The sequence below is a fragment of the Hemicordylus capensis genome, chromosome 3 (assembly GCF_027244095.1).
Source record: "Hemicordylus capensis ecotype Gifberg chromosome 3, rHemCap1.1.pri, whole genome shotgun sequence".
Taxonomy (NCBI): Eukaryota; Metazoa; Chordata; class Lepidosauria; order Squamata; family Cordylidae; genus Hemicordylus; species Hemicordylus capensis.
The window spans coordinates 350,969,535-350,992,538 of record NC_069659.1 but is presented as its reverse complement, the minus strand read 5'-3'; the positions used below and the strand labels follow the sequence as shown (position 1 = coordinate 350,992,538).

Sequence of the window (23,004 nt, the reverse complement as noted above, 5' to 3'; positions counted from 1 at the left end):
GTATTCTAACTTGGAAAAGTTAGGGCAGGAAGCATAGCTTTCTCACAGATTGTCAGCAGAAGGCAGTAAGAACTTACTACTCTGGTATAATCCAGTACAGCTGTGCATCACATTGAACCAATTATCAAGTCTGAGGTGATGCAAGACCTATTGGAGTATTTTTCTTTGGAAACAATTCCCGCGAAAAGTCCCTCCAATATCGGGAGCTGATTTGAAACGAGACCAAATGGTTTTGGTATGGTATTGAAAACAATTGGCGGGTGTGGCTGGAGTTTACCTTAAAGGAAGAGCCAATTTCTGCAAAGAAAGGGGCTGATTTCTGGCGGCGGTGGCAGCAGCAATGCACATAATAGCCTTTCATTCCATCTTCTCCCCCACAATGCACCAGAAATGCAATGCCATGGTGTTTCTTCCTGCCCTGGTGTACAGTGAAGGGAAAGGGAAGGCACGTTGCTAGGGGAGAATAGGCTCGTGTTTGCCTCTCTTCCCTGTGGTCCCTTGTGCACACCAACCACACTCCTTCTGCATGTGATGTCATGCAGGGTGTGTGGCTAGCACTCAGAAGGGTCAGCCTGGCCCTTCAGCGCTCATTTCCCACCTGGCTTTGTTGCTGGCTGGTGTGTCCTCTGTTCTCTCCCTTGAGGGAGAGAAGAAAGAAGATACCCAGCCAACAATGGGCTGGGTAATGAGGCCACTGGAGCTTGTGGGAGGGGCGAGCCAGGCAACTCCAAGGAGCTGAACCCATCCACCCAATTCTTTTAACCCATCGATCCAATTATAGCTCCACCCCAGGGAAAGGCAGTGTTTTGAAACACCTTCCTTGACAGAATTTGGCTCTTCTTTTAAGGTAAGCCCCTACCCTCATGCATCAAGCCAATAATTATTGCCTCAATGTGATCCACATTCCACATCATTAGTATGATGATTGAATGGCCAGGATCAGGATTGATCTGATAATCTGGCTTGTGCACAGGCCTATAATCCAAGACCAAGGTGTTGGAAGTGCAGGATTGGGTTACTGTCCATGTTACAAAGGCTCATCGTGGCAGTGACAATACTTGCTTTTTTATTCCCTGTAGCTCTATGAAATTCTCCCATTTATCATGAAGTATCTCCCAGGGCCCCACAAGACAGCATTAGCCGCCATGCAGACTGTGCTTTCGTTTGCAAAGGAGGAGGCAAAAAATCATAAAGAGCATCTGACACTGCATGAGCCACAGGATTTCATTGATTTCTATCTATTCCAGATGGATAAAGTAAGTGTTGGCTTTGTATGCAAAATACAGTTCATTCGAAGCATCATTTATATTCGCTACTACGATTGAACAGTGACATCAGAAGGACCACTAAACGGATTTTCTGGGCCTTAGATAATGGCTTTCCATCCATCTGTCCCCTCATTTGTCTACACTGATTGGTAGGGGCTCTCCAAGGTTACAGGTAAGAGTTTCTCTCAGTTCTACCTGGAGATGTTGCCAGGGACTGAACCAGGGACCGTTTGCATGAAATCATGAAGATGGTTTTCTACTGAGCTATGGCCCTATCCACTTAGCGGGATATCTTACAGGGCTTACTGTGGTCACCCATCCAAATCCACACTAATGTGGATCCTGCTTAGCAAAGGGGACAATTCATGTTCATTACCACAAGAGCAGCTTTCCTCAATGAAAGCTGCTTTTCAATGAGTACTCCTCAAACAATAATGAAAAAAGTCAAAGAACCAAAAAAAAAAAAAAAAAAAGCAAGCAAATCCCTCAGTACTGAGATTTTACTCTCAGTTATGCATGTATCCAGGCATGCAAAAGAGTGAATGTGTTCAAATACTCCATTAAAAAATAAATTTTACATAATACAAGCAAGTGTGGAACAGAAACCCAGCAAAGTAATTTGAATACCACCTGTGAAAAACTTAAGCGCAGTCAAAAACCCTAAATGGAGCTTTTACTACTGTGGAAGAAGCACTGCCTTCACACTATGGTTTTGATAATCCAAGTAATTGCTTTATGAATACAAAGACAGTTTCAGCTGAAAATGGGTCAGAGAGAGCCCATGCCGGTCACAGACCAGACCAGACCAGACCCCAGAGACCACTTGCAAAGTACAGAACACTGTCTTATCTGGTCAAAAGAGGAAGTTACATAATTGTCTCAAGTTGCTTAAACACTTCATTCAGTAGCTGGACAGTTACACATGTGTTTTAATCAAGGAAGTTACAGTGACAAAGCATATTTACCCTGCATGATCTCAATGCTCCAGACAGGGTTTTGCGAAGTGCAGCTGCCATCACTATCTGCTAAAGTGTCATGCAAATCTCCAGGGACTTTTCCCCTGAAATCTATTTCAAGCCAAACCCCAAGCTCATTATTGCCTGCCCGCCTGCTAAGCCAGTCTTGTTTTCTCCTTGCAAAGCATTTCTGCTCAAACAGCTCTAGCATCAAGCTAACAAAATGGCTTTGATATGGTCAAGCAAGCAAAGCAATTCCCACACCACCATGGTCAGGTTCACTTTTGGGGAGGCAAGAGGATGAATGTGAACAAATATTCCTAAAAGTAATAATAAATTCAAGTGCAGAACAGAAACACAGTGAAGTAACTTGGCTACCATCTGTGCTAAGGTGAAGTGCAGTCAATTCCCCAAAAGGACTCCCACCCACCAGTGTTCCCTGTGACAGGAATTAGCACTACAACTCCCATAATCCCCAGTTGCCTTTAGTTGGGGATTATGGAAGTTGTAGTAAACAACGTATTTGAATCCCTGTAGCAGGGAACACTGTTCTCCATCACCCAAAATATGCTGTGCAGTCTTTACGATGCAACCCTAGCAGAAGCCAAGATGCTTGGCAGAAGGCCTGAATGTGTGCAAATGCTTCAAATCACCACCAAAAAAGTCATCTGTTCATATCTCCATGTGGGTACCATGCATGTACACAATGGGAGTGGGTGAGAATCAAGGGGTGATATGTAGGCAGTGGAAGGGGGAATGGGTGGGGGATTCTAGAGAGGATGGATAGTGGAGCACAGGGGGAGAGATGAAACCCACACTTTCTCAGGTCAGAAGCCCCCTGTGTGGATGGAACAAATAGTGAAAAGGTGGAGTGAGAGGCGGTCCATGTGAGCAGCCTGTAATGACTCCAGTTAGTGTTTATCATATTTCCTCACACTGTAAACCTCCCAATCTGGAAAACCTCTCAGTTAAGAAAGTTCAGTCTAGCTAGTGATTCATGCTCTTATTGGGGGTTACAATTTTAGGAACTGTAAAAAACGAATTACATGTACATCAAAGCCCATGTAATTAGTTTTAACCACACTTCACTTCCTCATTGTCAATCACAGAGCAAGAACGACCCCGACTACAATGACGACAACTTGGCCCAGTGCGTTTTTGATCTCTTTATTGGAGGAACAGAGACAACTGCCACCACTCTTCAGTGGGGACTGCTCCTCATGGCAACTTATCCCGATATCCAAGGTGAGAGAGGCTTGGGAAAGAGGAGATGTGACCCCTCTTGAGCCCTGTGGGGAAGGACGCAGGCCTCATTTTTTCGTAGTGCATTGCATGTAATAAGATTTCATACTGAACATAGCTTACACCCTGAGCTTTTATAATGCTTCCTAGAATGCTTTGCCTGCTAACTTGGCAAAGAGGCACCTTTAAACGTGGTGATCTCTTTATTTAGTAGGGGGAGAGTAACTGGCTCTATCCACCCCCAGCACAGCATCCCTCCAGGGACTGTTGCTGGTGTCTATCTGACGCTTCTTTTTTATTGTGAGCCCTTTAGGGACAGGGATCCATCTTATTTATTATTTCTCTGTGTAAAACACCCTGAGCCATATTTGGAAGGGCGGTATAGAAATCGAATGAATGAATGAATGAAAGTAACTTTTAATTGAATGAATGGGACTTACATCAGAGCATTACAGGAGACCCTCATTTCTCATGGGTTCTCCATTAGTGGTTTCAGCTATTTTTGCTGAGGCTATATAGACCCAGTTTCCTATATCTATATCTATATCTATATCTATATCTATATCTATATCTATATCTATATCTATATCTATATCTATCTATTTATTGTTTTTCAACAAGATAACAGAAATAGAAAAGAGACATAGGAAGAAAGAAAAAGATAAAAGTAACTGTACAATTAGCAGTTATTATTATTATTATTATTATTACATTTATATCCAGCTCTTCCTCCAAGGAGCCCAGAGCGGTGTACTACATACTTGAGTTTCTCTTTCACAACAACCCTGTGAAGTAGGTTAGGCTGAGAGAGAAGTGACTGGCCCAGAGTCACCCAGCTAGTTTCATGGCTGAATGGGGATTTGAACTCGAGTCTCTCCGGTCCTAGTCCAGCACTCTAACCACTACACCACGCTGGCTCACCTTATACATCTCATAATTACATACATCAGTCAGGAGGTTCAGCAGCCCTCTGTTCTCCACCTTCCAAAAAACACTCACCCAGACAAACCCGCCCTTGCCAAGAATTGTAAAAAACTGACAAAGAAAAAACCCCAAAACACAGAAATACCACTTTAATTAACCGTGTATTCTAGAAAGAAAAATCAAATCTTGGATGAGGGAGTTGACCCCATGATAAATTGTAAATTATGAAAGACTTGGAAATGGAAATAAATGTTTCATTCAAAGTATTCCATAAATAAGCAGTAACCTTAGCCATAGAGGCATATTCCCATAATTTTAATAACCACTCATCTACCTTCGGGATTATTTGTTCTATCTATCTATCTATCTATCTATCTATCTATCTATCTATCTATCTATCTATCTATCTATCTATCACATTTGTAATAAACTTTCATCTCTGGGCGGTTAACAATAGTATAAAACAAGTTAAAATACATACAAAAACCTAAAACAACTCAACAATTTAAAAATCAACCATGAATTAAAACCTTAAAATTTAAAGAACAGAAAAAGCTTGGGTCTTCGAAGAGGTGGGTTTTCAAATGCTTTCTAAAAATTGTCAGAGATGGGGAGGATCGTATCTCAGCAGGGAGCGCATTCCACAGTCTCAGGGCAGCAACCGAGAAAGCCCATCCCCGTGTGGCCACCGGCCGAGTGGGCGGCAACTGGAGACGGACCTCTCTGGATGACCTCAATGGGCGGTGGGAATCATAATGAAGAAGACTTTCTCTAAGATACCCAGGGCCTAAGCCATTTAGGGCTTTATAAGTTACGACAAACACTTTGTATTTTGCCCGGAAACCTATCGGCAGCCAGTGTAACTCTATCAACAAAGGAGTGATGTGGTCTCTTCGAGATGACCCAGAGACCAACCTGGCTGCCATGTTCTGTACCAACAGAAGCTTCCAGACTACGTACAAAGGCAGCCCCACATAGAGCGCATTGCAGAAGTCAAGTCTGGAGGTTACCAACATATGTACAACTGTTTTATTTAGCAGCATATAAGATCCTAGCGGCAGTAACCATATACAAAGACAGCTCTGGATACTTAGTAGGAATATAGGATTTAGTCATGTTTAACAACAACAACAACAAAAAACCTGCGGGGAGTAAGGGAATTTTATGTTTAAAACTTCTTGCATCATATGGTGAACTTTTTTCCAGCATTGTTGCGCTTTGCTACATGTCCACCACATATGATAAAATGTCCCTGCATGGCTCTTACACTTCCAACACTCTCCAGAGTAATTACTATCCATCTTTGCAATCATTGTGGGAGTAATATACCATCTAAAATACATTTTGTACCAATTTTCCCTTAAAATGCTATTTGCTGTAAATTTAATGTTCACCTTCCATTGGTATTCCCATTGTTGCATATCAATTGTTCTGTTTAAATTTTGCATCCACTTGATCATACAGTCTTTTACCTGTTCTGTTTCTGAATCATATATTTCAATAGCAACTTCTATATCAATTCCAGTAAATGATTGTTATTTTTCCAGTTTCCATTATCATGGGGGTGTGAATGCTGAAAGCACGATGACTGACAACTTGAGTCTTTGGGAATGATAGGGTTATGTGTTCTTCAAAACCCAGTAGGTCCTCAGGGTTTCAATTATCTTGAGCATCCATGGTGGTAGCTGAGAACGTAACCCCTGTGAAAAATGGGGACCTCCTGTATTACTATTACTACTATTATTTATATACTGCTTTTCAACAACAACAACAAATCTCAAAGCACTTTACATTAAAAAAAAAATAACGATAAGATGGTAAAGGGACTCACAGTCTAACAAGAAGCACAAGGCTGACACCAGGAACAGCCACTGGAAGGATAATGTGCTAAGGCTGAATAGGGCCAGTTGCTCTCCCCCTGCTTACTGCAGAGAGGATCGATCCTTTTTTCAAAGGTGTCTCTTTGCTCAGTTAGCAGGGGGTAGTAAATGAGTTTATGGCTGGCAATTTAGGAAGATGCGGAACTCAACTTTTTCACAAGCATTATTTTTAACATAGTGTATGAAAACTGTCATCACTAGGTAGTTCGAGAAAAGCTTTACTGAAGAAGTGGGGCCTTGAAGAGGGGCTTCAATGAGGATAGTGAAGTGGCTTAAAAAATAAGAAAAGGGGAGGTATTTGAGGGCGAAAATGCAGCATGGCCAAGGGAGATAGAGGGCTCATTCTCATGACCATCCTAATGCCTCCCAGATGACCAGAGCCTCCTTTGGGCTTTGCCATGTGCACACACCCACACACATGCTGCAGCAGCAGCATTCTCCATTGTTGAGATTGGAAGCAGGGGTCTACATGTATACCACAATGCAGTGGAGAGGCAGCCCTTAGCACTGCAGCAGCTCTCCTCTCCCTGGCCCAACAAGACACAGGACTCTCTGGTAAGCTTGGCTGCCAGCTAGCCGGGAGTATTTTAAAGATGTGTGGCAGTGCAGACAAACAGGAGCGAAAGTAGGATAGGCTCTGTTTCCTGCCTATCTAACTTTTAACCAGGGTTAGGGGTAGCAGATGAGGGCTACATGGGTTCAGAGCTGCTGGGTCGGGATGACTCCTGGCTCCCCAGATGCCCACAGATCCCTGAGTTAACCCTGTCCTACCCAGGAATCTGTGGATGTGAGAAGAGGCTCACAGAGGGAGAAAGATGCCAGAATAGGTGAATGTTGAGCAAATGTAGTGAGAGAAAGGGGGATAGAAGGGGGAACGTGTAGGAGATACCAAGGGAAAGGAACAGAGTGAGCTGCCTTATAGTGAGTCAGAGCGCTGGTCCATCTTGTCAGAATCGATTGGCAATGGCTCTCCAGCCTTTCAGACAGAAATCATTTCCCAGTCCTGCTTGGAAATGCCAGGGATCACACCTGGGACTCTCCCGCCCCGCCCCCCGCTGCCGCTTTCATGCAAAGCAGGTGCTTTACCATGGACTTAGGGCCCTCCCTCAAGGGATGGGGGATGGAGAGCTTTAAAAAAAAGTCACCAAAAAGATGTTTATCCCCAAAGAACATATAGAAGTTATAAAATACTCAAGTGGCTGACTCAGCCATGTACAGTCAGGGCAATACAGCAAAACTGTCGGATGAACTGGATATGGCTGGAAAGACCCCTTGTCTGAAATCTCAGACATCCACCGCCTGTCAGCATAGACAATATTGGCCATGGTGAACCAATTGAACCAATTGTCTGACTTTGTTTGTTCACTTCTCCTGTCTCTTGATGCACCTATAGTTCCTTTTGGCTTGAGTTAATTTTCTTATTTTCCGTGTACTGCCAACATGTACCAATGAGTTTCCCTTAAGGTGCCAAGAGCCTTCATCCCACAAATACAGTTCAATAGTTATTCAGGTCTCTTCAATGGAACCACATGGGATAACTTTCCCTCAAAGATTGCTTGACTTTTCTGAGATAAATGTGATGTCCAAAATAAAGTTTCTTTCCCCACAATTTTCCATAGATAAGGTCCAGAAGGAGATAGATGATGTGTTTTGTTCCTCGCGCATAATCTGCTATCAAGATAGGAAGAAAGTGCCCTACACGAATGCAATCATTCATGAGATCCAGCGTTCCCAATACATCTTATTATTTGGGATTCCCAGGCAAACTACAAAAGATGTGAACATGCTTGGTGTTCACATCCCCAAGGTATAGAAGCTTGATATGGCTGTACTCCTGTATCCCAAAGCAATAAGCATCACAGGGTGGCACTTTAAGAGGGTAAGGGCCAGGGCAGGATCTACCACTGGGCAACTGTGTGCAGTGAACATGGGCCACCCAATGGGAACAGGACCAGGGAAGCTGTAGACTGCCTACCTCCACAGCTGCCAGCCTGCCCACTGGAGAGACATGCCAGGCAGTGCTGTCATTAGCACATGCACTGGCTGTTTGCCACTGATGGCGACAGGGAAGAAGGCAGGAAGGGAGGCAGGTGGACAGGTGGAGGCTAGTTATCACATTGCACAGGGCTTAAGGCGTCATTCCCCTTATGTACTCACTCCTTTATGCATGTATTGTATGGCTTTTGGTGATTGGATAGATCTAAGCAGTACATTTAACTGGGGCTTTTTACAAGGAATATTCAGGTCCACCCTGATTTATATTTGGATGGGTGACTACATGTGAACACTGTCTGCTGTAAGATATTTCACTTATGGGATGGAGCCATAGCTCAGTGGCAGAACATCTGCTTGCATGCAGAAGGTTCCAGGTTCACTCCCTGGCATCTTCAGGTAAGGCTGGAAAAGACCCCTGCCTGTAGCCTTGGAGAGCCGCTGCCAGACAGTGTAGACAATACTGAGCTAAATGGCCCAAAGGTCTGACTTGGTATTAGGCAGCATCCCATGTTTTTTAACAATGGCATGTGAGTTTAATTTGCACATGTGGCATGCACAACTACAAAACACACCTGTGAATTTTCCTTGTCTATGTGTACATACTTTGCTGCTTATAGTACATTCCATAACATTTAGAAGCCTACAAAGAATAAGAGAAAATCCTCAGAACAGGGAATTTGATGGAACTGTTGTAGAAGTGTGTTCTATTGATTGATGAAAACTCTGTGGGACGTAGCAGTGGAGTCTGCAGGAATCGTCTTTGTGATTGAAGAAGAAATGGCTATTAGGGATGTGCAAAACATTTTGAGCTTGAAACGTTTCAAGCTCAAAACAAATTACCCTCGGAATAAAGGGCCTGTTATGAGCTTGAAACAAAACAACCAAATTTCGACTTGAAATGTTTCCTGTGTTTTGAGCACCATTTTGGAGGCCTGTTTGGTTTTCTGGCACTGTCTTCAGATTGCCTTGCAGTCTCCTTGTTTCTTGTTTGGCTTGTTATGATTCAAATCAAGTGTTGTCATGGGCAACTGGAACCCCATTGGCTGAGGGGGGGGCAAAAGAGGGAATTTCAAAATGTATTTAAGGGACTGGGAGGCCAGAGAGCTCTTTCTTATAGTGTGCCTTTCAGAGGAGGAAGGATCAGCAGCACACAGAGAGATTGGTGGACTGGGGCCTGCCAGTGTAGAGAGAGAGACAGTGAGTGCCTGTGGCTTATCTCTTTTTCTTTGCAGTGCCAACTAGGGGTGTGCAATTCGGGATTTCAGGTGATTCGGCTCGGACCTGAACCGAATCACCCCTGTTCTGTTTTGTGCCTGAATCTGGGTCACCCGAATCGCCCTTGATTCGGTTTGGATTCGGATTTAATCCGAATCTGAATCCGAATCGATTCGGGGGGGTAAAAAGGGGCCCAGGGGCAAAATTTTGGGTTGCGGTGGTAGTGCCCAATGGGTAGAGTCTACCACCCCAATTTCAGGGGGATTGGGCAAAATCCTGATTTTTGGTGAATTTTTAAAGTTTTAGTGACTTTGGGGCAGTTCGGGGGCATAGCATGGGATCTGGGCAAAAGGAGTGGGGTGGGGTGGTAGTGCCTAATGGGTGCAGACTACCACCCCAATTTCAGGGGGATTGGGCCAAGAGCTGATTTTTGGTAAATTTCTGAAAATTTCATGTCTTTGGGGCAGATTGGGGCATATTGGGGCAGAAAGTGGGGCCTGGGGCAGAATAGTGGAGTGGGGTGGTAGTGCCTAATGGGTGGAGGCTACCACCCCAATTTCAGGGGGTTTGGACAAAGGGCTGATTTTTTGAGAATTTTTGAAGTTTTAATGACTTTGGGGCAGTTTTGGGGCAGAAAGTGGATCTGCCCCAAAATAGTGGGGTTGGGTGGTAGTGCCTAATGGGTGGAGGCTACCACCCCCATTTCAGGGGGATTGGGCAGAGGGCTGATTTTTTGAGAATTTTTGAAGTTTGGGTGTCTTTGGGGCAGATTGGGGGCAGAAAGTGGATCTGCCCCAAAGGAGTGGGGTGGGCTGGTAGATAGTGCCTAATGGCTGGAGGCTACCACCCATCCCCAATTTAAGAGTGATTGGGCAGAGGGGTGAACTATGGTGAATTTATTTGTATGAGGTTTGTCTTCATAAGGTGAAGTGTGCTAAACTGATTACTTCCTCATATTATTCATAGTAAAGGAAAGTGTGAAAAAGTGAAAGTCGCGTCATGAGAGTTGTTTAATTGAAAAAAATCTCATTTGCTATGATAGAATGAGAATTCACACCTCAGAAAAAACTTCTGAGGTGTGAATTCTCATTCTATCATAGCAAATGAGATATTTTTCAATTAAACAACTCTCATGACCCCACTTTCACTTTTTCACACTTTCCTTTACTATGAATAATATGAGGAAGTAATCAATTTAGCACACTTCACCTTATGAAGACAAACCTCATAAAAATAAATTCACCAAAATTCCCCCCTCTGCCCAATCACTCTTAAATTGGGGATGGGTGGTAGCCTCCAGCCATTAGGCACTATCTACCAGCCAACCCCACTCCTTTGGGGCAGATCCACTTTCTGCCCCCAATCTGCCCCAAAGACACCCAAACTTCAAAAATTCTCAAAAAATCAGCCCTCTACCCAATCCCCCTGAAATGGGGTTGGTAGCCTCCGCCCATTAGGCACTACCACCCCACCCCACTATTTTGGGGCAGATCCACTTTCTGCCCCCAAACTGCCCCAAAGTCGCTAAAACTTCAAAAATTCTCAAAAAATCAGCCCTTTGTCCAAACCCCCTGAAATTGGGGTGGTAGCCTCCACCCATTAGGCACTACCACCCCACCCCACTATTCTGCCCCAGGCCCCACTTTCTGCCCCAATATGCCCCAATCTGCCCCAAAGACATGAAATTTTCAGAAATTTACCAAAAATCAGCCCTTGGCCCAATCCCCCTGAAATTGGGGTGGTAGTCTGCACCCATTAGGCACTACCACCCCACCCCACACCTTTTGCCCAGATCCCATGCTATGCCCCCGAACTGCCCCAAAGTCACTAAAACTTTAAAAATTCACCAAAACTCAACTGTGAACCGAATCACCCGAATTTTTCGTGCCCGAAATTCGGGTGATTCGGCTCGTGCCCGAAAAATATCGGGGGACATCAGGGGTGATTCGGTTCGGCCCCGAATCTCCCGAAATTGTTCATTTCGGGCACAGATCGTTCTGTGCCCGAAATTTTTTGCACATCCCTAGTGCCAACTGCTTTTTATTTTATTCACTATTTTTTAAATTGTTACAGCAGCCCCAGTGGCTTTAACTGGGTGCTGCTGTGGATTTTTTTTCCTATTTGTGCACAGCCCCCAGTGACTTTAATAACTGGGGTGCTATGCTGAGACATTTTTTTTTCTTTTGCAGCCCTAAGTTGCACCACCTTTGCTGTTGCTGTGTGCCTTTTTCATTTTTGATTTTTTTGAATGGTTAGGTGGTTGTCCATATGCCTGGCACCCACCTACCCTACCCCCAGGAGACCTATAGTGTCTGCTCGGCCTGAGTGCCTCCGAGAGTGGCACCTTGCCAGACTCCAGTAGCACGTGCCAGTCTCCAGAAGGTAAGCACCCCCAACCTTAGACAGGTTAGATTTCTTTAAATAGGGCTTAGTTTGTGGAAGTACTAGCCAGGTATGTAGGACTGCAAGACAAGAGGGTTGGGTTAGGAGACAGGCCACAGTAATCCCCTTCCATTTCTTTAGATTTACCCCATTGTTGCTCCCTCCCCTCCTGCTTTATTGGGGGAAGGGGTTAATTTTCCTAGCTTCTGTGTGTGCACTACAATGCTATATAGATTGTACTATGTGAGGCACACACAGCATAAATAGACCACCCCTGACCCCACACCTCTTTTTAAAATACATGCCTTAACACTTCTTCTCCCCCCATCAGAGTTTAGGGCTTGAATTTAAAAACACGCCAAAGTGTTCAGGAGGGTGCGAGGCAGAGCCCAGAGCAGATTGACAGGCAGAGGGAGGGGCGATGCTGGTTGTGGGCGACAGTCGTGGGGACTAATCCCCAAGTTATCATCATTGCACGAAGGCTCACCTTTTGGGAGGTGGGTATACCTGCAGCACAGCCACAGGTGGTGGCCAAGGTGGAATTAGCGGGGAGGTCCTGCCCTGTCAGGAAAGAAGATCTTCCTGTGGCAATGGAGGTGATTGGGTTGTTACTAGCTCAGCCAGATCACTCTCATCATCCTTATAAGAACATAAGAACAGCCCTGCTGGATCAGGCCCAAGGCCCATCTAGTTCAGCATCCTTTATCAAACAGTGGCCCACCAGATGCTGCTGGAAGGCAGGAGTTGAGGGCATGCCCTCTCTTTTGCTTTATTCCCCTGCAACTGGTACTCAGAGGCATCCTGCCTTTGAGGCTGGAGGTGGCCTATAGACCTCCAACTAGTAGCTGATGATAGACCTCTCCTCCATGAAGTTATCCATACCCCTCTTAAAGTTAACCAGGTTGTTGGCTGTCACCACATCCTGTGGCAGACAATTCCACAAGTTGATTGTGCGTTGTGTGAAAAAGTACTTCCATTTGTTGGTCCTAGATTTCCTGGCAATCAATTTCATGGGACAGCCCCTAGTTCTAGAGTTATGTGAGAGGGAGAAGACTTTCTTTCTATCCACTTGAACCAAGATGAAACAAGACTGCTGGCACTTAAAATCAAAAAGGTTGCAGAGCAGCTTTTAAAATGATGCCTGGGGAATAGCCGACAGAAGCTGGACAGTATCTGGTTCAGCAAATGCCATCCTGTAAAGTGCAGGGGTGCAAAGGATTCAGATAAAATAAAAGAGGACAGAGCAGAACTGCATAAAGAACAGTCAGAAGGCTGTGCCAGCTGGTCAAAGAGTCAAAAGAAAGATAGCACACACCAGGTAAGAGATTCAGCATTGGCTTATATGCCAATGCCAGAAGCCTCCGAGCCAAGATGGGCGAAATGGAGTGCTTGGTTGCTAACGAAGAAATAGAGATAGTGGGCATAACAGAAACATGGTGGAACAGTGAGAACCACTGTTATCCCTGAATATAAACTCTATAGAAAGGACAGGGAAGGGTACCTTGGAGATGGAGTAGCATGGTATGTTAAAAACAGGAAAGAATCTAACAATCTAGAAAAACCCAGGTGGACTGGAGTCCTCCACAGAAACCCTGTGGGTGACAATACAAAGACTGAAAGGAAATGTGCTACTGGGAACATGCTATCGCCTTCCGGATCAAAACGCTGACAGTGACTGGGAGTTGCAGGAAGAAATCAGGGAGGTGTCAAGGAGAGTCAGGGCAGTAAAAATGGGTGACTTCAATTACCCACACATAGACTGGGTAAATTCACAGTCGGGTAATGCCAAAGAGGCCAAATTTCTAGATTAGGGGTGTGCAATTCGGGTTTTCGGGTGATTCGGCTCGGACCTGAACCGAATCACCCCTGTTCTGTTTTGAGCCCGAATCTGGGTCACCCGAATCACCCTTGACTCCCAATGGGTGGAGTCTACCACCCCAATTTCAGTGGTATTGGGCAAAGGGCTGATTTTTGGTGAATTTTTTAAGTTTTAGTGACTTTGGGGCAGTTTGGGGGCATAGCATGGGATCTGGGCAAAAGGAGTGGGGTGGGGTGGTAGTGCCTAATGGGTGCAGGCTACCACCCCAATTTCAGGGGGATTGGGCAAAGGGCTGATTTTTGGGAAATTTCTGAAAATTTCATGTCTTTGGGGCAGATTGGGGCAGAAAGTGGGGCCTGGGGCAGAATAGTGGGGTGGGGTGGTAGTGCCTAGTGGGTGGAGGCTACCACCCCAATTTCAGGGGGATTGGACAAAGGGCTGATTTTTTGAGAATTTTTGAAGTTTTAGTGACTTTGGGGCAGTTTGGGGGCAGAAAGTGGATCTGCCCCAAAGGAGTGGGGTGGGGTGGTAGTGCCTAATGGGTGGAGGCTACCACCCCAATTTCAGGGGGATTGGGCAGAGGGCTGAAAAAACTTCTGAGGTGTGAATTCTCATTCTATCATAGCAAATGAGATTTTTTTCAATTAAACAACTCTCATGACCCCACTTTCACTTTTTCACACTTACTATGAATATGAGGAAGTAATCAATTTAGCACACTTCACCTTATGAAGACAAACCTCATAAATTCACCAAAATTCACCCCTCTGCCCAATCACTCTGAAATTGGGGATGGGTGGTAGCCTCCACCCATTAGGCACTATCTACCAGCCCACCCCACTCCTTTGGGGCAGATCCACTTACTGACCCCAATCTGCCCCAAAGACACCCAAACTTCAAATATTCCCAAAAAACCAGCCCTCTGCCCAATCCCCCTGAAATTGGGGTGGTAGCCTCCACCCATTAGGCACTACCACCCCACCCCACTCCTTTTGCCCAGATCCCATGATATGCCCCCGAACTGCCCCAAAGTCACTAAAACTTAAAAAAATCGCCAAAAATCAACCATCAACTGAATCACCCAAATTTTTCGGGTCCGAAATTCGGGTGATTCGGCTCGTGCCCGAAAAATATCAGGGGACATCGGGGGTGATTTGGTTCGGCCCCGAATCACCCGAAATTGTTCGTTTCGGGCACAGATGGTTCTGTGCCTGAAATTTTTTGCACATCCCTATTCTAGATACGCTGAATGACTGTGCCCTATAACAGTTGGTCTTGGAACCGACCAGAGAGAAAGCGACCTTGGACTTAATCCTGAGTGGCACCCAGGACCTGGTGTGATGTCAGTGCCATCGACCCTTTAGGGAACAGTGACCATAGTGCGATCAAATTCAGCATACTTGTGGGGAGAGAATCACCAAGGAAGTATAACAGAGACACTTTGAATTTCAGAAGAGGAAACTTCTCCAGAATGAGGAGTTCGGTGAAAAGAAAACTGAAAGGGGAAACCAGGAGAGACACTTCACTCCAGAATGCATGGAGTTTACTCAAAAGCACAATATTAGAAGCCTAGTTAGAATGTATACCTAAAAGGAAGAAAGGTATCAACAACTCCAGGAGGATGACAGCATGGCTAACAGGTACTGCCAAGGAAGCCATAAAGAAGACTTCCTTCCAAAATCGGAAGGCCTGACCAAATAAGGAGAACAGAAAGGAACACAAACTCTGGCAAAAGAAATGCAAGGTGACAATAAGGGAGGCGAAAAGAGAGTTTGAGGAACATTTAGCCAAAAGTATCAAGGGGAATAACAAAAACTTCTTTAAATACATCAGAAGCAGGAAACCTGCCAGAGAGGCGGTTGGACCATTAGACAATGAAGGAGTGAACAGGATTATTAAGGAGGATCTGGAGGTTGCAGAGAAGCTAAATGAGTTCTTTGCGTCCGTCTTCATGGCAGAGGATACTGAGCAATATACCTCTTCCTGAACCAGGCTTTTTAGGGATGGAGGCTAAAGAACTGAGTCAGATAGAAGTGACAAGAGATGATGTTCTAAACTATCTGGAAACAATGAAAACTAGCAAATCGCCAGGGCCGGATGGCATCCATCCAGGAGTCCTCAAAGAACTCAAATGTGAAATTGCCAATCTCTGTGCTAAAAAAGATAACTTATCCCTGAAATCGGGATCTGTACTGGAGGACTGGAAAGTAGTAAATGTAACACCAATTTTCAAAAAGGGATCCAGGGGTTTTCCGGGAAATAACAGGCCGGTTAGCTTAATCTCCATTCCAGGCAAATTGATGGAAAGCATCCTCAAGGATAAAATTTTAAAGCACATAGAAGAACAGGCCCTGCTGGGAGTGAACAAACATGGCTTCCGCAAAAGTAAATCTTACATCATAAACCTTTTGGAGTTCTTTGAGAGTGTCAACAAGTGTGTGGATCAAGGTGATCCAGTTGACATAGTATACTTGGACTTCCAAAAAGCTTTTGACAAAGTTCCTCATCAGACTCCTGAGGAAACTTAGTGGTCATGGGATAAAGGAACAAGTGAATGTGTGGATTGCTAACTGGTTGAAAGACAGGAAACAAAGGGTAGGTATAAATGGAGAGTTTTCACAATGAAGTAAGAAGTGGGGTCCCCCAGGGATTTGTACTGGGATTTGTACTTGTAATTTATTCATAAATGATCTAGAAGTAGGGGTAAGCACTGCAGTGAGGTTGCCAAATTTGCAGATGATACTCTTTAGGGTAGTGAAATCCGAAATGGATTGTGAGGAGCTCCAAAAGGATCTCTCCAAACTGGGTGAGTGGGCAACAACATGGCAAGTGCGGTTCAGTGCTGGCAAGTGTAAAGTGATGCACATTGGGACGAAGAACCCCAACTTCAAGTATACGCTGATGGTATCTGAGCTGTCGGTGACTGACCAGGAGAGGGATCTTGGGGTCGTGGTGGACAGCTCGTTGAAATTGTCAACTTGATGTGCGGCAGCTGTGAAAAAGGCCAATTCCATGCTAGGGATCATTAAGAAGGCAAATGAAAATAAAACAGCTAATATTATAATGCCCTTATACAAAACTATGGTGTGGCCACACCTCGAGTACTGCGTACAATTCTGGTCACCACATCTCAAAAAGGACATTGTAGAACTGAAAAAGTAACAGAAGAGGGCAACCAAGATGATCAGGGGCCTAGAGCACCTTTCTTATGAGGCAAGGCTACAACACCTGGGGCGTTTTTGTTTACAAAAAAAAAAAAAAAAAAAGATGACTCCGGGGAGGCATGATAGAGGTCTATAGAATCATGCATGGTGTGGAGAAAGAGAAATTCTTCTCCCTCTCACATAACACTAGAACTAGGGGTCATCCCATGAAACTGATTGCCAGGAAATCTAGGACCAACAAACAGAAGTACTTTTTCACACAATGCATAATCAACTTGTGGAATTCTCTACCACAAGATATGGTGACAGCCAACAACCTGGATGGTTTTAAGAGGGGTTTGGATAACTTCATGGAGGAGAGCACTATCAACGGCTACTAGTTGGAGGGCTATAGGCCACCTCCAGCCTCAAAGGCAGGATGCCTCTGAGTACAGGGGAGTAACAGCAGGAGAGAGGGCATGCCCTCAACTCCTGCCTGTGGTTTGCAGAGGTATCTGGTGGGCCACTGTGTGAAACAGGATGTTGGACAAGATGGGCCTTGGGCCTGATCCAGCAGGGCTGTTCTTATGTTCTTAAGTTCTTATTAGCCGACCCCGCACAGAACATCTGTGCGCTCTTTGGGGCCGGCGGTTACCTCCCCCCCACCTTCTACCCCAGTCTCCGCTTCTGGGCCCAGCCGCCTCGCCTCCCCACTGCCACTTCTGCCCCCCCAACTCCCCCCCTTCATGGGCCTTGCCTCCATGTCCAGGCTGGGCCCGCCGCCACCTCTGGCCTCTGTGGCCAGACCCGCCGTGCCAAACAATCATCCTGGGTGTGCCTCAGCCATTCAGGCACGGCCGCTGCCCAGCCAATCAGCTTGGCACTGAGACGCACATTCCAAGGCACACCCAGCAGAATTATATATATAGATGTTCTAACTCATATGTGAAACTGCCGATCTCCTTGCTAAAATATATACCTTATCCCTGCAATCAGGCTCTGTACCAATTTTAGGGATCTAGGTGTGATCCAGGAAATTACAGGCCAGTTAGCTTAACATCTGTTCCAGGCAAATTGATGAAAAGCATCCTCAAAGATAAAATTATAAAGCACATAGAAAAACAGGCCCTGCTGGGAGAGAACCAGCATGGCTTATGCAAAAGTAAATCTTGCCTCACGTCATGAACCTTTTGAAATTCTTTGAGAGTGTCAACAAGTGTGTGGATAAAGGTGATACAGTTGACATAGTATACCTGGACTTCCAAAAAGCTTTCAACAAGGTTCATCATCAAAGACTCCTGAGAAAACTTAGCAGTCATGGGATAAGGGGACAAGTACATGTGTGGATTGCTAACTGGTTCAAGGACAGGAAACAGAGGGTAGGTATAAATGGAGAGTTTTCACAATGGAGGGAAGTAAGAAGTGGGGTCCCCAGGGATCTGTACTGGGACCAGTGCTTTTTAATGTATTCATAAATGATCTAGAAGTTGGGGTAAGCAGTGAGGTGGCCAAATTTGCAGATGATACCAAACTAATCCGGGTAGTGAAATCCAAAACGGATTGTGAGGAGCTCCAAAAGGATCTCTCCAAACCGGGTGAGTGGGTGACAAAATGGCAAATGTGGTTCAGTGTTGGCAAGTGTAAAGTGTGCATATTGGGGTGAAAAACCCCAACCAAGTATATGCTGATGTGTTCTGAATTGTTGGTGACTGACCAGGAGAGTGATCTTGGAGTCATGTTGGACAGCTCATTGAAAAGTGTTGACTCAATGTGTTGCAGCTGTGAAAAAGGGCAATTCTTAAAATATCTGTGGCCTGGGTTCACAGCCCACTATTGAAGATTAAACTCAATCACGTGCCCCCAAGAATAAATCACACTTGACTCCTCCCCAAAGCAAAGCTGGAGGAGACAAGTGCTGTATTGGGGGCTAAAGCATCTGTTTTGCACAGCATCTTTTAGAGAGAGACAGACATAGGCGTAACGATAGGGGGGGCAGGGGGGGCACGTGCCCCAGGCGCCACCCTGGTTACGCCTCTGGACAGAGATGAGAAATGATTGTGGTTGCAACAGCAGAGTTGTTTGCCCACCCCCATGCCCATTGAGAAGGTGGTTGCTGATGAGATTTGGGGCTCTAAGCCATTCACTGAAGGCCTGAGCCTCATAGGCCACCCGCAAATGACACCCTTGTTTAAAAGAATGGCTATGCAAATTCATCATCTGTTATTCCCATACTGTTATTCCCATCTGTTATTTCATACATAAAGAGCCCCTGGTGGCGCAGTGGTAAAAAACTGCCGCCCTGTAACCAGAAGGTTACAAGTTCGATCCTGACCAGGGGCTCAAGGTTGACTCAGCCTTCCATCTTTCCGAGGTCGGTAAAATGAGTACCCAGAATGTTGCGGGGCAATATGCTAAATCATTGTAAACCGCTTAGAGAGCTTCCAGCTATAGAGCGGTATATAAATGTAAGTGCTATTGCTATTGCTACTCAACTCAATTCCAGGAAGATGAAACATGTAACTACAGGAAACATGCAGAGGTTATTTCTTTCCAAAGGAATTCATCATACTTAGACTGAGGCTGGAGGAGCCTTTCCTTATCTCCAGGCTCCATTCTAGAACTATGATGGTGAGGGACAAAAGTGAAGTGTGCTTGTCTGAATGCATTCAAATTCAGCTTTTTTTCTTCTTGCAGGGGACCATTATTGCTCCAGACCTGCGCTCTGTTCTCCTTGACCCCAAGCAATGGGAGACGCCTGAAGAGTTCAACCCCAATCATTTTTTGGACAAGGATGGACAATTTGTGGCTAGAGAAGAATTTCTGGCATTTGGTGCAGGTAATTGTGGACATTTAAAATTACTTGTGAGCAATAGTTGTGTCTGTCTATCTATCTATCTATCTATCTATCTATCTATCTATCTATCTATCTATCTATCTATCTATCTATCATATTCGTATGCTGCCCAAAACGCAGGTCTCTGGGTGGTTTACAACAAAACAATAACAGCAACAAATAAAAAGGTTAAAACATTACAACAATTTAAAACTTAAAACTATTAAAAACTATCAAACTATTAAAACAGTATCTAATTAAAAGCCTGGGTGAACAAATGTATCTTGACTGCCTTTTAAAAAGTTGTAAGAGATTGGGAGGCTATTTCTGCAGGGAGCGTGTTCCAAATAGGGATGTGCACGGAACCAGCAGGGGGCAACTTGAAGGTGGAGGGGGGATACCTTTAGCAGCGACGGAAGATGCTCTTACCCCTCCCGCCACATTCGGCTGGTGCTGAACTTTAAAAGGTTCTGGTGGGGCAGCAGCATACCTCCCTGCCGCCCCGTTGCTTTGTCGGACCGGAAGTGACTGGAAGTACCTGGCACGCATGTGCATGTTGCGTGCCCACACAGCATGCGCGCGAGTGAGTGAGCCCAATGTGCATGCACCCAACGTGCGCATGCGTGCCGGGCACTTCCGGTCACATCCAGTCCAACGAAGCAACGGGTTGGCAGGGAGGTACACTGCCACCCTGCCGGACCCTTTTAAAATGCAGTGCCGGTGGGGGAAACATGGCAGGAGGGCTAAGAGTACCTCCCCCACCCTTAAACGTATCCCACCCGCCTTCGAACTGGCCAAACCGCCGGTCTTTCAAACCTGTTCAGAGGCCCATAAAAGGGCCCCTGAACAGGTTTGTACATATTCCTAATGCCAAAGCCTCGGGGCAGCAATGGAGAAGGCCCGTCCCCAAGTAGGTAGGCATCAGACGAGCCAGTGGCAACTGCAGATGAACCTCTCCTGATGATCTCAGTGGGCGGTGTAGTTCACAGTGAAGAAGGCGTTCTCTGAAATACCCAGCGCTCAAGCTGTTTAGGGCTTTATAGGTTATAACCAAGACCGTGTCTTTGGCCTGGAAACTTATCGGCAACCAATGTAGATCTTATAAGATAGGATCCCATATTTTAAAAAGAAAGAAAAAATAATTTGATAGCAGTCACTCAATTACCTCATTTTCATGTAAAACATGAAGCAATATACTACGGCTTTGAAGGTGAAGTCACCAAAGGATAAATTTAAAAGACTAGCTATTTGAACTCAGGGATAATAAGACAGTTTGTTCAGGGTGGGGTTTTTTTTTTTTTTTTGGCATAATATCCTACAGAGTTAAAATCATGGAGCTAAAAGCAGCTTCTGAGGGGCAGAGAGGAAAGGCCCTGTTGGCATTTCTGTGCCAACGGTGAGGCTGGGAAATGCCTTCATGTTGCACCAATAGGACTGCACGTGTCTGCCTGACCCACCCAAGCCCTGTGGGCCCTGACACTATCAGAGTAAGAGAGATTCAGACTCCTTTGCCTGTAAAAGAGAACGTTTAAAAATGTGCTGGGCACAGTATTGTATTTCAATACAATTTCCTTTCTGAGTGTCAGCCCGAGATTTCACCTCCCCACCATTGCTAGGAACGGCAGGATCATACAAGGGGTGCTAGCTGTACTTAGCCATGCGATAGCTTTGCTTCCCAGGCAAGAAAAATGGGGTGGAAACAGGATTGAGCAACCCACCCACCCCCTGGCAATTTACTACCTCATTCACAGACAGTGAATTTGGGGAAAGAGAATTTTTGCAGTTTTTCAAAAAGGTGTGACAATCTCTAAGGTTTGTGGTTAGGGCGTACCATGAGTCTCCAACTGACTGCCAACATTTTGCCCCGAGAATTCTTGCACCCAGGACAATGCAATGCCTGGGTGCAAAAGTGATGGGGGGAAATGGCAGCTGCTCCCCCCCCAATGCATAGCTAGGGGAAAGTGGACTCATGTTCACCCCTCTCCTGGGTGGTCCCTCACACATGCCAGCCACTCTCCCTGCCCCCGTGTGTGATGTCTCATGCAGAGGATATGACCAGCACCTGGAAGGGTCCATGCAACCCTCTGGAGTTCATTTCCCAGTCAGCTTCATTGTCAGCTGGGTGTTTTCTACATTCTCTCCTGGGAATTCTCCTGCTGGGAATGAGGCCAGCTGGAGTGAGGGGCAAGGGGCGAACCAGTCAGTGCTAAGGAGCTCAGTTGTTCAGATTCTTTGAATGGTATCTCTGACATACCTTCCTTTATCTCATTAAATAGCCTTTCTCTCATTTAATTTCCTCCTCAGGTAAGCGTGTGTGTCCAGGGCAACAGCTGTCACAGATCGAGGTCTTCATCTTCTTCACCAGTCTGTTGAGGGCATTCACCTTCCAGTTGCCAGGAGGAAGGAAAGAAGAACTCATTAAAAAGCCTATAGTTGGACTGACAATACATCCTCAGCGTTACAAGCTCTGTGCTATTCCCCGCAGCAGTAAATCATAAACTATAAAAACAATTAGGGTTTTTTATTTGTTACCACAAATGTCTCTCTCGTTTTCACATGATCTGCTGGCCTGCCTTGTTCTTCTCAGAATCCCTCCGTCCTTCTCTGCTCCATCAGAACCTGAGGCACACCCACAATGTCATTTTTTACCAATTCAGTCACGATCATCGGAAGCTAACATTCTTCCTAGTTTTCTATTTATTCACAAGTCTTCCGTACTGACTTTTTGCAATAACTAGAACTAGACATTTATTAGTTACTTAGGTTAGTTAGTTAGTTAGTACATTTATATACCACCCCAGACAAAAATGACCCTGGGTGGTTCATAATACATTGCTCGCTCTGTGCCTTTCAAAAACCATCCCCAAGTTGCTGGCAAGGTCAGCTGATGCCTCCCTCTGTGCAGACCGTGTTGTGGCTTTGGCAAACACTGGCTGACTTCCACACTAATGAAACGCTTGCACAATGAGCATAGGTGTGCTACTGCATGAAGATCATGTCGTCAATACAAAGTCACCGAGATGCTTGGAATCGCATGCTTGCACTCTTGTGCAAATGTCTCCAGGTTGTTTACCTTGTTGTGCTAGCTCAGACATGTTTGCAGTGCACAATACCTATCTGGAATGCACGCAGCAGAGTTAGTGCAACTAGTTAGTGCAACCCCTTTTGTCTGTGCACCTGTTATCCTGGAAGTCAGCCATTATTTTGAACCATTTTTGTTGGAGTACAAGACCAGAATTGCAGACATAACAAATAAAGGGTGGTGGGACGAGACCTCTGGAAGTGAATCCTCCCCCTGTTACCCCCTCCTTATTTCAGAAGCAGCTTTTGTGTGGTGGGTGGGGGGA

The 23,004-nt window shown here is 45.3% G+C and overlaps 1 protein-coding gene across 1 annotated transcript in view; it reads left to right on the top strand.

The window, feature by feature from the left end:
• The window catches only part of LOC128350630 (cytochrome P450 2J2-like), a 49,446-nt gene extending 27,291 nt beyond the window's left edge, over positions 1-22,155 (top strand). Inside the window, exons 5-9 of the mRNA XM_053309020.1 lie at positions 1,080-1,256; positions 3,334-3,469; positions 7,890-8,077; positions 19,519-19,660; positions 21,962-22,155. Of these exons, the coding sequence (XP_053164995.1) occupies positions 1,080-1,256; positions 3,334-3,469; positions 7,890-8,077; positions 19,519-19,660; positions 21,962-22,155 (837 nt within the window). The remainder of the gene's footprint in view (positions 1-1,079; positions 1,257-3,333; positions 3,470-7,889; positions 8,078-19,518; positions 19,661-21,961) is intronic.
• The last annotated feature ends 849 nt before the right edge of the window (positions 22,156-23,004 follow it).